This window comes from Littorina saxatilis, linkage group LG12 (genome assembly GCF_037325665.1).
Source record: "Littorina saxatilis isolate snail1 linkage group LG12, US_GU_Lsax_2.0, whole genome shotgun sequence".
Classification (NCBI taxonomy): Eukaryota; Metazoa; Mollusca; class Gastropoda; order Littorinimorpha; family Littorinidae; genus Littorina; species Littorina saxatilis.
In genome coordinates, this window is record NC_090256.1 from 39993056 (window position 1) to 40006317 (window position 13262).

The 13262-nt window shown below is 43.9% G+C and overlaps 1 protein-coding gene across 3 annotated transcripts in view; it reads left to right on the top strand.

The window, feature by feature from the left end:
* LOC138981924 (dentin sialophosphoprotein-like) overlaps positions 1-13262 on the top strand; it is a 40945-nt gene that overhangs the window by 20681 nt on the left and 7002 nt on the right. For 2 of the 3 annotated variants that reach the window (XM_070355094.1, XM_070355095.1), the window contains 6 exons: positions 1793-1844; positions 3240-3275; positions 8508-8621; positions 9272-9299; positions 11148-12082; positions 12548-12688. In XM_070355094.1, the coding sequence (XP_070211195.1) occupies positions 1793-1844; positions 3240-3275; positions 8508-8621; positions 9272-9299; positions 11148-12082; positions 12548-12688 (1306 nt within the window). The remainder of the gene's footprint in view (positions 1-1792; positions 1845-3239; positions 3276-8507; positions 8622-9271; positions 9300-11147; positions 12083-12547; positions 12689-13262) is intronic. The other variant, XM_070355096.1, reaches the window with a different exon arrangement.

Consider the following 13262-nt stretch of genomic DNA (forward strand, 5'->3'; position numbering starts at 1 on the left):
AACTGAAAAGTAGCGAGCCCGAATAGAAAGGAATTAACCCAAGAGACTAAAACAAGTTTACATTTCAACAATGTCCCTCCGGACCTCCACACACTTGTTTCTTTGTGTCATATGTGCCTCAGAGCCTTATTGCCCTTGCTGCAGAAGCGTCTGCATTGCAACCGTAGGAAGTCATCAAAGGCAGTCATGACGTCATTGTCCGTTTCGTAGTGCCCACCCTTGAGGTACTTCTTCATGTTTGTAAACATGATAGTTCGAGGATGCCAAATCTGGCGGATACAGGGGATGGTTCACGATCTCCAAGCCGCATTCATGATTTCTTGCCATGGAAACCAAGGACTCTCGGGCAGAGCCGTTGTCTTAACGGAACAACGCCCCTTCGCAGAGCGTTCCACGGTGTTTAGCCTTGATATGCTCCCTTAGTTTTCTCAGAAGAATGAAACAGAATTCACTGGTTACTGTCTCCCTGCAAAACGTTATTATGAATTTCCATAGGGCTAAATAGTTTTCTTCGCAAATATTGGATCACTGATCTTTGTTAGTTTTCTCCATTGTGGGGTAAACGGTGGGGTATATGGTACTTTGAGTAACAAAGTCACACAAACTAACCGGTGATAATACGTAACACTTTGCATGAAGTCTTCATAAGAACCTTTCTTAATTCATGCCACGTTTTGAATGTCAAAGTCCATTCCTTCGTGGTCGGGCTTGGTACGTCTCAGTTGGCCCTCGTTTTAACACAAATACAAATTTACTTCTTCGCTTTAAAAACTGGAAGAAGTGACCAGTTTCCTCCAGGGCAGAACTCTTTAATCGACGAGTTCCAACTTTGTAGCATGTACTATAAAGAAGGAAAGACGTGTGCGTGTAATTCGAACAAGTCTTCCCTCATGATGCATTGTCATGTGAACTCCTCGGTGGGATGGTATTACTGTACCTACGTGACAGATGGAAATATATCTGCTGGAGGATAGTGTAACTTTTCTTTTCTAAAAGACCTCCAAGTTTCTTATCGTGTTGTTTACTATTAAAGTATCATTCCAAGCCAGTTATGACCCTTTTCTTCAGATTATTTACAAGTTATTACAACGGTACAACAGAGTTGTGTGGACATATGGAAAAAAACCACCCTGTGTCCGGTTAATTCTTTGCGAATTGCCAGCATGTTTCATTTGTTTTCTAAACTAAGTTTGGTTCGGAGATTCTCTCTCTCTCTCTCTCTCTCTCTCTCTCTCTCTCTCTCTCTCTCTCTCTCTCTCTCTCTCTCTCTCTCTCTCTCTCTCTCTCTCTCTCTCTCTCTCTCTCTCTCTCTCTCTCTCTCTCTCTCTCTCTCTCTCTCTCTCTCACCTCAATCCACCAAGGGAAAGAAAGAGGGAAGCTCAGCGCGACATGATTTTATTTCTTTCATTCGCTCACTCATTTCGCTAACTGAGAAGTTGCAGTTCCAGTCTTGTAGGACGATAGATTGACTGACTGTTTTCATGACGCTTCACGCGAATTGTTTAATTCGTCCTCAAGTTAATCTCATCACGAATAGCTATTCTTCTTGCAATTGTTAAAATAAAAAGCTAGTTATTATACATTGATGCGAGTAAAACATTGCGATGTTTACCAAGTTCAAAAATACAAATCTGATATAAGAAACCAACGAAACATACTAACGCAGCCGTTCATTAAATGTGTACTTTTCTTCAAATGTTTTATTTCGCAAAATCCTTTTTTTCTTCTCAGTTTGATATCTGAACGGAAAATTAGTCTTTGGCTGTAACAGTTACCACTTTTTCTGTTGCAGATATCTGAGAAGATTTTCGGAAAATGTCGCCAAAATCTATGATGATCATGAGGTAATACTACACTTGATTACATAGAAAAGTATTGTGGGCATAAGTTTTCTTTAGTTTTTCTTTTAACAAATCCTTACCAAAAATGTGTGGGATCTTTTTGTTCTTTTAACGATAGGAGAAATAGTGAACTGATCAGAGCATTGCTTTTTGTTAATATTTAGTTCCGCGCACCTTTTAATATGCAAAAAAAGACTACTATCGTTCATTTTTTCTAAGAATTTGGTCAGCATGATTCTGTGGAATCAAAAGTATATTTTCTCTTAACATCTTCTGACATCCAGTCAGACGAGTGGATCCCCAACAAAATCATTTTTTTCACGAAAGTACAAACACATTTATTATGCATATAGTAAAAGGTGCAATTGCGACGTCAGAATTGAGTTTTTCGCAAGCGCTGTTCTTCTTGTTTACAGTTTCAAAAACAAATACTCTTTCCTATTTTTCTGAATTGGTATGTATCGTTTTGAGGGATTCTATGCAAAATTGCGCTTGTATAACGGATGTACCGGCTATGTACTGTCCGAAGTCGCCGCATACATGTGTACATAATGACAGTTTAAATTTATTGAACAGCATTCGCGTTTGGAAATCAGCAACAACAACCTAAGGCGACAGCAATTGCACCTCATTTCTCCCAGAATGCGCGTGAAGGTAATCAGGCTTGAATAGAGAATTCTTCCAGATGGGACACCTTCATATACCAGGGTAATCATTAGAACTATATAGATATATATTGCCGAATTCGCGGAATCAGCAACATTTTTACCCATTTTGTGTTATCGGCAAAACGCTGCCCGTAACGCGAAATCGGCAGCGTTTTGCCGAAAATGCCTAAAGGCTTCTAAAACTTGCTAATTTTGCGAAACCAGCAGCCAATTTTTGGTTTTCTAGTTCCTAAATACCTTGGCTATGATCTACTTTAGACAGATCGATGCTAGAATGGATAGATATCGCAATAATCGATAGTTTAAGGCAAGTTATGGCAAACAGAGTAGTTTTTGTGCATTTTCGGAGTTGTGTTCGACACAGGCCAACACAGACCATAAAACCCCGACAGGAAGGTAGGACAATGTTAATGCAATGTTCGGATGACACAAAAAGTAACGGACTGGTTGCCGCTTTTGCGAAATGTGCAAGTATTAGAAGCCTTTATGCATTTTTGGCAAAACGCTGCCGATTTCGCGTAATGGGCAGCGTTTGCCGATTACGCGAAATGGGCAAATATGTTGCCGATTCCGCGAATTCGGCAATTTCGTGAATTCGGCACGACATATATTATACATAATAGAAGATGAGGATGGGAGCTCACCTTTTCAAGCAGAAGGTTTTTGCCTTTAGAGAAGCGTGTACTGTTTTTGAACGAAAGATTAATATTTGATACCGTCAATTATCCAGGAAAAGAAAGGCGACTACGGTTATGACGACCCTAAGGTAAGCTCACAACGCAACGCTTATTTATTTCCAAACTGATGCTGTAGGTCTATGAGGACGGTCGGGAGAGTTTGCTGCTGCATTTGATTTGTCTTGGATAAGAATTGTTCCTGAAAATAATGTAACTTTCGATCCACCTCCGGCATAGTTCATATGGGGACTAACAATGAGCGTCCAACAATCGCCCCTTTTAGGATTGTACTGTCCCGTTTGGCGACCTCCTTCCCCTGTGGCCTCGCGCTGGACGGTCTTCTTGTTAATATAGCAAGCGTCTTAGACCTACACGATTTTGCAGGAGTAAGGTATATTCCAGGTTTATATATTATTAAGACACTATGGCTACCCGTCTGCTCAATATCTAAATGAACATATAACTTGGAGTGTATGTAGCTATAGGCTTAAAGATCTAATTTCTAAGAAGCCATTTTGGGAAAGTTTTCCAGCGAATGTAACGTTTAGAAGTTCCAAGAGCATTTGACGTGTAATTTAGACACACCTGCAATATTCTGTAACTATGCTTACTGATTAAATGATTTTTTTTATTCGGAAACGGCTTCTTTGTGTCCCGAAAGACTACCCGGCCAACAAAGATTTTAAATTTGAATAATTGAACGTTCAAATACTATTTCGAAGGCATTCCTCACGTGTGGTGTTATCATTTCAACCCCCAAACCGAACTCTGTAGCTCTTGATGCGATTTCAACCGTTCTAGATCCCGTTCCCGTACCGACCGCCAAGGAACGGTGCGGGCACGGGAGGGATCGGGAGAGAACCGCAATTAACGTAACTGGTCGTTAACGGAACTGCTTTGAACGGTAGGGTCGGTAGGGACGGCTGAGTTTGGGCTGCATGTTCAAATTTTTAGTCGTTCCCCTCCCGATCAGAATGAACGGTAATGGAACCTCAACCCATCGGTAACGGAACGCTTGGATCGTTAAAGGAACTTAAAACAACGGCAACGCAACGGTAGCGCTCTCACTCACTGAGTTGTCATACCATTCATCCGTCCTAGGTTCCGTTCCCTTACCGACCAAGGTCGGCTGCCACTATGGTCAGACTAATAGACGCTGCTGAAAGATGCCAAAAACGGCCGTTTGCGCAGCGTTCCATTGTTGTGGCAGCAGTCCTTGGTTGGTACAGAAACGGGACCTAGAACGGCTGTGTGGAATGGGGGTATAACTTTTGACACCGACAAACTGAAGAATGAACAGATCTATGAGGTAACCGTCTCAATGGTCCAGGCTCAGGAAACAAAGAGTATGTATGGTCAGGGGCGATTGTAGCTTCCCTTCTTCGTGTCCGATAGACAAGGACAATAAATATATAGTAGAGCATAGTGCAATTTCATGTTGGCATCTTCTCCACTGAAAGCTATCACCCAAAGACTGAAGACCAAAGTGCTTACCCAACTTCTAACCCGAATCACCCCTCCTCCTGCTGGGTACACGTGCACTCAAGTTAACCTCTGTTTTGACCTGTGTGCCAGGAGTCGGATGAGAGAGAGAGAGAGAGACTGAGAGAGAGCGCGAGAGCGAGAGCGAGAGAGAGAGAGAGAGAGAGAGAGAGAGAGAGAGAGAGAGAGAGAGGGAGAGAGACAAAGAGACACACACACACACACACATACACATAGACAGAGACAGACATAGAAAGACAGAAGCGGAGAGACTCAGAGGGAGACACAGACAAAGACATAGGCCTAGGCCTACATACAGAGAGAGAGAGAAAAAAAAACTGTAACTGATCTCGTGAGAACGGTAATAACAAACGAGACATGTCACCTCTCCGAATGCATTCCAATAGATGACCGCTCCTGCGGCCATCAATAACCTTGCTCATAGTTTAATCTAGCATAAACAATAAGGGAAGAATGTTGAATTGAGGATGGGAATTGTCAGGGGAATGTCAACAGCAGAAGGCTCACTCTTCCGTTGGTCTTGCTGCATAGTTTAAAGCCACATAGCCTACAACAATGCAAGTAATATCGACATAATGCTACATGTAGTTTCGGCTGACCTGAGAAATTAGCTTCAAGTTTTAAGGTTAGAAGTAAGGGAACGTTTTCATCGTGATGTAAAGCAAGTTCTCTTTCAAACATTCTCTGACTGTACTACTAAATTAAACCGTCCAATCTCACCCCCACTGTCATCCGCATCTGAAAACCGAATGATACACATATATAATGATCAGTCAACTGTCGACAAATAAATAAATAAATAGAACTTTAAAAAAATTTGAAACTGAAGTAAAGCAACCGTTTTCTTTACGAAGAATCTCTGCCTATACCTCCCACCCCCTCCACCCACCACCCCATCTGCCGGTCCGCCGCATCTAAAACCCGACTGAATCCAACACACAGGGTCAGTAACGCTTCTTGCTTCCTGTGTGTGTGTCCCCCAGCCTCCCCCGACCGACCTACCGTTACCGTTCGTCCAGACTGTGGTCAGCCGCGTGCAGGTGGACAGCAAGGACCTTCAAGGTCTCGGGGACACTGACCTATGTTCCAACCCGCCCACACACACTGTTTATAGCACAAAGCAGCAACTCTCCTTACCGTCCTCCTCCTCGTCGTCAATGCTGCAGCGGTAAGAACAACCAGCAAAAGCAACCAGACAAGCAAGCGTTTTCTTGATCCCCCCAATTTCATAGTGATCGAAGCGCACACACACAAAAATCGGTTCTCTTGAACTGTAGTGTGTTAAATTCATAGCTCAGAATTCAGTGGCATTCTTTATTTGTTTTTGATACAAGTCCCTGTAATCAAGCCAAAGAACATTTGTCGTGAAATTGATTGACGGATTGAGCTCCAAACTTTAGCATAATTAATTGATTTGGTTGTTTGATCGACGGAAAAGACGCGAGAATGGCTACGTTCTTAACCTAGGGACATCACTAAGGCGACGGGAGTTGCCTCCCCTTTCGCCGCCTACGATAATTCCTTCTTTGACGCATGTAAACGAAATGCATTCCGAAAATTCGTAAAGTTCATTCTGTGACCCCAAAGGGATCTGAAATGACTTGTTATGCTTACAAGTGCAGGTTCTGCAAATGTGGAGGCTTAAATGCCTCTGAATTCTGAGCTATGAATTTAACACACTAAAGTTCAAGATTACCCAAAAATCAAATACTTTTTTTTTTAAATAAAGAATGAAAAAGCCGTCGTTACGTTTGCTCGACACAAGCTGAAAAAGTATGGAGCAATTAAAATAAGAAAAAAACCACCTCAGATTTCTTCAACAACAAAAAAGGTGTATGTAAGTCTTGTTTGCGCTTTGTCTTCGGTAATAGTTGCCTATGGTTGTTCTTACAGGTTCAATGTTGCCGTTCTGTCCCTGTTTTGATTGATTTTGTTTTTGTTGGTGTTGTTCTAATAAAATATGAAATGTAAGAAATAGTGTACGGTATCTGAATTTTGTCTGAAACGAGAAATAATTAATTTTGCCGAATGCATGAGATTCCCTATTTCTAAAAAAAAAATTTGGCCAGCAGATTCTTTTCTGTCTTCATGGCTAAAATCATCCCAAATCTGAGTGTTCAGATCCTTAAACGCGTCATCCTTCTTGTGCAAGCGAGCTTGTGCACCACTACAGATCTCAGGTCATTGCATGGGTTTAGATCACCCATCCACACAAATCTGTGTGAACAAACCATTAATACTGAATAAAAGGTACCATCCACCTCGTGTAAACTGACGATTATGTTGCCTACCATAGATATGTCAAGGCTTGCTTAAGGGGGGGGGGGCAGTTTTTGCTGCAGATTTGTGTGTGTGCGTGTGTGTGGCTGAATCAAATTTCGCAGATTGGCACGTAATCAGTTACGAAATTAATTCAGGACAATATTTCCACTCTGCTCAGAAAGCTACTTGGTTGTAGATTTTTGACTCACATGCGTAGCAAAAGTGAGTCTATGTACTCACCCGAGTCGTCCGTCCGTCCGTCCGTCCGGACGTCCGGAAAACTTTAACGTTGGATATTTCTTGGACACTATTCAGTCTATCAGTACCAAATTTGGCAAGATGGTGTATGATGACAAGGCCCCCAAAAACATACATAGCATCTTGACCTTGCTTCAAGGTCAAGGTCGCAGGGGCCATAAATGTTGCCTAAAAAACAGCTATTTTTCACATTTTTCACATTTTCTCTGAAGTTTTTGAGATTCAATACCTCACCTATATATGATATATAGGGCAAAATAAGCCCCATCTTTTGATACCAGTTTGGTTTACCTTGCTTCAAGGTCAAGGTCACAGGAGCTCTTCAAAGTTGGATTGTATACATATTTTGAAGTGACCTTGACCCTGAACTATGGAAGATAACTGTTTCAAACTTAAAAATTATGTGGGGCACATGTTATGCTTTCATCATGAGACACATTTGGTCACATATGATCAAGGTCAAGGTCACTTTGACCCTTATGAAATGTGACCAAAATAAGGTAGTGAACCACTAAAAGTGACCATATCTCATGGTAGAAAGAGCCAATACGCACCATTGTACTTCCTATGTCTTGAATTAACAGCTTTGTGTTGCATGACCTTGGATGACCTTGACCTTGGGTCAAGGTCACATGTATTTTGGTAGGAAAAATGTGTAAAGCATGTGAGTCGTATGGGCTTTGCCCTTCTTGTTGGTATGTGACCAAGTAGAAGGATACTCTTACGGTGGCCACACACGTAGGGTAGGAAAGGAATGTGGGGAATTGTGGAGAAAAGCTTGCAAGGCAAGATTCTCAGGAGACTGAGGTGTTTGCAAAGCAGGGAAATGAACGCTGGCAAGAAAGCAACACGTAATCGGCGCTTTTATCGCTTTTGCCTGAAGTTGCCGACTAGTTTCTCCGCTCTCGCTTTGCCTCGCAATCCATGGAAACGCCCATTTCTCGTCTTTCAAAACCTCGACGTTTTCGTCCTCCTTCAAAATAATCGAAGTTGCAGCTACCGCAGTCATGCAGCGGTCACACTTTCGGGGGAAACAACGTCATGTGATCGGGGGAAACAACGTCATGTGATCGAAGAAACAACGTCACGGCGATCGGTGAATGCGTGTGGAGGGGAGGTGGAGAACGGAGCCCGTTCACCTTCTCCCGTTTTTTCTCCGCACATACTTCACCGAACGTTTGAGCTCCCCCCCCCCCCCCCCCCCCTCCCTTTAGCAAGCCTTGACATATCTATGGTAGGCAACATGATCGTTTACACGAGCTGGTTGGTACCTTTATTGATTAATAGTTTGTTCACAGGAATTAACGCATGAGGAAGTGGAGAGAAGACTATCCAAGCCGTACTCAAAATGGTCGAAAGATGACTTTGAGCTGGCGAAAAATAAGGACAAGCGAGATTTACAGTCAGGGGAGGTATACCCACTCATTTACCTGCACATACACACGCACGCACACACGTACGCAAGCCCATACGCGCATATGAACGTTGATATCCTCCCTTCTTTGTTTCTTTTTCTTCAAACCGTGATTGTGTTTTACTATTGACCTATCAGATGCCATATAATCTATAGTATTGTTATTGGTAGTTGCATTGAATAGACAGCCTGCACTCGTAGGTACGTGTCGTTAATCAAAGAACCCCCCGCGGGTTAGGGGGAAGAATTTACCCGATGCTCCCCAGCATGTCGTAAGAGGCGACTAACGGATTCTGTTTCTCTTTTTACCCTTGTTAAGTGTTTCTTGTATAGAATATAGTCAATTTTTGTAAAGATTTTAGTCAAGCAGTATGTAAGAAATGTTAAGTCCTTTGTACTGGAAACTTGCATTCTCCCAGTAAGGTAATAAATACATTGTACTACGTTGCAAGCCCCTGGAGCAAATTTTTGATTAGTGCGTTTGTGAACAAGTGGCTCTACTCCCATCTTCCCCTTTTCCCCGTCGCAATATAACCTTCGTGGTTGAAAACAACGTTAAACACCAAATACAGAAAGAAAGAACGTTAATCAAAGACAAAAACACCGAGTACTTTTGGATGATTTATATTTGTATGTTTTTTTCAACAGATGATCGACAGCGCTTATCAAACACATGGTGAGTGTTATAGCAAATGAATTACGCAAAAATACCTATTCCTATCATCTGTTTTCCCCATCATTCAGTTTTCAGTCACCCATTGTTCGTCCTTCCGTCGGTAGAACAAGTCTAAGGCTAGGTCAGTAAACAGACCTGAAATAAGTTAAGTTAGTTTACTGTACTCGCTCGAAGTCTGACGAAACACACTGTCACTGGTTTCACAAAAAAAGACCCCATCTTCAGAACTAATAAGTAAACTACCATGCTAATTGTGAATGAGACGGAAAAAAATCAAAATGTGTCATCCAAGTGGCCGTTTTCGATATTGTCTTTGTCGCTCAGTTGTGCATGTTGAATCCTGGATGGGTTACGCGTGTTCTCCCCACATTAAGGCCCAATCGCCCGACTCCAAGAAATCATGTGACTGTGTGTGTTTGTCTTTCTGTGGGGAGTACAGTAACCTGGCTTTATTTCGGTTCTCTCATGTAGGCCAGCCTGCTTCGACAGTCACGGCTTCCACTGAAGAAGAGATAGAACCGCAGAAGGACGCAGGTCCGGAAGGGAAAATAAGTCAACAATCGATGAATGTGGACAATGTCTGCGACTGTCCATTGGAACCTGACATTTGCCCGTGCATTCCATTGCCAAGCAGTGCTGTTCCGACCAATCACCCGAAAGACAGACTCTTCAGTTTCCCTGCACTAGGCGACAAAAGCGTAAAGGGCCGTGCGAAGAGACCAGACGGGAGCGGGAAAAAGTGGACAGTTCACTTAGACACGGGCCACATCGAGCTGCTGGATGACGTCCCGGACCTCAAAACCCCCACCTACAGTTGTGAGGGCGACACCAGGCAAGCTGCTGCTGCAGTCCCTGGCACTAAACAGTCATCAGAAGCGAGGCCATCGCCGTATGAACCTGCAGTGTTGCGCGGACCACGGGCAGACACGACAAGACCCAGCGCAAAAGCCGCAAGTGACCCTCGACAGAGTGCAAGTTCACCAGGAGGCGGTAAACGCAGTGGCAGTAAAGAAAGACGGCCCCTTTGCGAACAATACAAGGTTAGAGCACAAGAAAGCACAGCAAAGCACGGACGTGATCCGCACGCAAGTCCGAGTTCACCAGGAGGCGGTCAACGCGATGGCAAAACAGGATTATCAAAAACGCAGCCACCTAGCGCGTCAGACGTATCGCGGGGGAAAGGAGAGGCAGCAAAAGCCATAACTGACGAACAGAAAAAGGCCATGATGGCAACCGCCTTGAGGTGGAAGCAAGTCACAGATTTTGTGCGGAAAGATTACTTCAAGAAACCAATAACACACTCAGATGGCGATTCTCAGAAAAAGGCATTGCGGGCAGCCTTCAAGTGGAGGCGAGCCGTAGGGTTCGAGCCGAAGGAAGATTTCCCATCTGAGGATCCTGATCAATCTCACAATGCAATGCGGGACAAAATAGACAATTTTGTAAAACCTGTGTTGGCAAGCCAAACTCAGCAACCTAACACAAACTCTGTGCAAGGGATAGCCATGGATACAGAACGGAAGACCCAGCCCGAGGATTCAGTTTTCTTAACCTCTAACAGTGCCGCAGTCAGGAAAAGTTTAGAACGCGAGAAGAGCAGGTTCTTTATGATAAGGGTCGATTCCGCAGGGAGAAGGCATAAAATAAAACTGGACAAGTGAAAGAATGTATATATGAAACCGACATTTCATCCTCATTGTTCGCATCATTTCATCGCATGTGTTTAAAACCCATTCACTCAACACCCCTGTGTCAGGCTAAATCTGTGTGTGTTGTATCAGTGGCAGCTGACTTTTGTGCTTGACACTTGTAATCATCAGCACATACTGCCTTCTTTGCCCCCTCCAGGCTGCGGAGTGCACACGCCAATCCCGCCAGACAAGCAGGCAGAGTACGACAAGGTGACGCAAGGCAAGCCTATCTTGTCCAGCTCCAAAAACATCCTCGCCGGCCCTGGCAACGGAGAGTCGTGGACGCAGGTCAACGTGTTTGACATCGTGGACGAGCAGAAGAAGCCAGGAGAGGGGAGCACGGTGAAGTTCGCCAAGCTTCCCAAGAAGGTCGACTCAACGACAGACAAAGGGAAGAAAGGAAATGCCGCCCTGGGTTCGCCGAAGAAGGAGGATGTGTTTGACGTGAGCTTCGATACCATTGGATCCGAAACGGGCAAGAAGAAATCAGAGGGCGGGGAAGCCGAGGGGGGAGGAGACGGCAAGAAAAATAAGAAAGGATCAAAGAAGAAAAAGAGCAAGAAAGATGAGAAGGAAGGAGGAACTACATCGGCGGAATCGGAAAAGGAAGGTAAACCGGAGAAAAAGAAAAAGGACAGCAAGAAAAAAGACAAGAAAGACAAAGATGGGGAGGCTGGTGACGACAACAAGGAGAAAAAGAAAGGATCAAAGAAGAAAAAGAAAGGCGAGTCCGGAGACGAAGGAGACAAGAAGGAGGAAGGGGGCGACAAGAAGAAGAAAGACTCAAAGAAAAAGAAGAAAGGAGAAGGCGGGGACGACAAGGATAAGAAAGACGGTGACAAGAAAGATTCCAAGAAGAAGAGCAAGTCTGACAAAGGGAAAGACGAGGGTGGGGACAAGAAAGGAGGGAAAGGGAAGAAAGGGAAAGACGAGGGTGGGGACAAGAAAGGAGGGAAGGAGAAGAAGGGCAAGGAGAAGGGCACCAAGAAAAAGCGGGGCAGCGCTCCGCTCAACCGCAGTCACTCTGCCTCTTCCAGGAATAACTCGTCGTCCTCCAGACAACCGAGTCGGGAACCGTCTTACAGCTCCCAGGTAAGCCTAAGTGTGGTTTCTTCTGTGAGATAAAGTCTGACAATATTTTCTCTCTCCCTCTCTCTCTAGCTGTGTGTGTGTGTGTGTGTGTGTGTGTGTGTGTGTGTGTGTGTGTGTGTGTGTGTGTGTGTGTGTGTGTGTGTGTGTGTGTGTGTGTGTGTGTGTGTGTGTCCCCGTCCGTCCGTCTATGCGTACGTAGGTGATTAGTAAATGATTGATTGGTGGATGATTGATTTTGCCATTTGGTTGGTTGAATGGCAAGTTGTAAGTGAAATGCAGTTGTGATCGATTTCTAACACGACCGACAAGTTGATCGTCAGTCTGTCTGTGGGATTGCTGATGCTACGACAATCTCATATTTCTTCCGTAGCTGAATGATCATACTCATGCTCATGCTCAACATACACACAAACAGACAGACACAGATCGGCAAACAAAAAGGTATACACTTTTTGGTGTCTGCAGCGAAGGCGGTATTTGCTGTCCCCTGACGACCTGTCAAGACAACTGTTGCCTCTGTTTGCCAACTGGCCGCCTTCACTTTACCAGAGGTCCTCACCTGGGCATCGTTCTTCCAGGTCTGCTTCACGTCGACAAGGCTATAAGGTATTTTGCAACACCACATTCGCACGGAGGGCAGCATACAGTTGAAGGCCACTCTGCCTTGAAAAAACTGTTCACATCACTGTCTCAGATCTGGCCAGGCTTTAAGATGGGATAAGAGAATCCCTCCACTTGGTCACATACAAAAAAATTACCAGACTGGGTGCTGTTTATGCACAGAGGTTTTTACATTTAGTCAAGTTTTGACTAAATGTTTTAACATAGAGGGGGAATCGAGACGAGGGTCGTGGTGCATGTGTGTCTGTCTGTCTGTCTGTGCGTGTGTGTGTGTAGAGCGATTCAGATTAAACTACTGGACCGATCTTTATGAAATTTTACATGAGAGTTCCTGGGAATGATATCCCCGGACGTTTTTTTCTTTTTTTCGATAAATGTCTTTGATGACGTCATATCCGGCTTTTTGTAAAAGTTGAGGCGGCACTGTCACACCCTCATTTTTCAATCAAATTGATTGAAATTTTGGCCAAGCAATCTTCGACGAAGGCCGGACTTCGGTATTGCATTTCAGCTTGGTGGCTTAAAAATTAAGTAATGACTTTGGTCATTAAAAATCTGA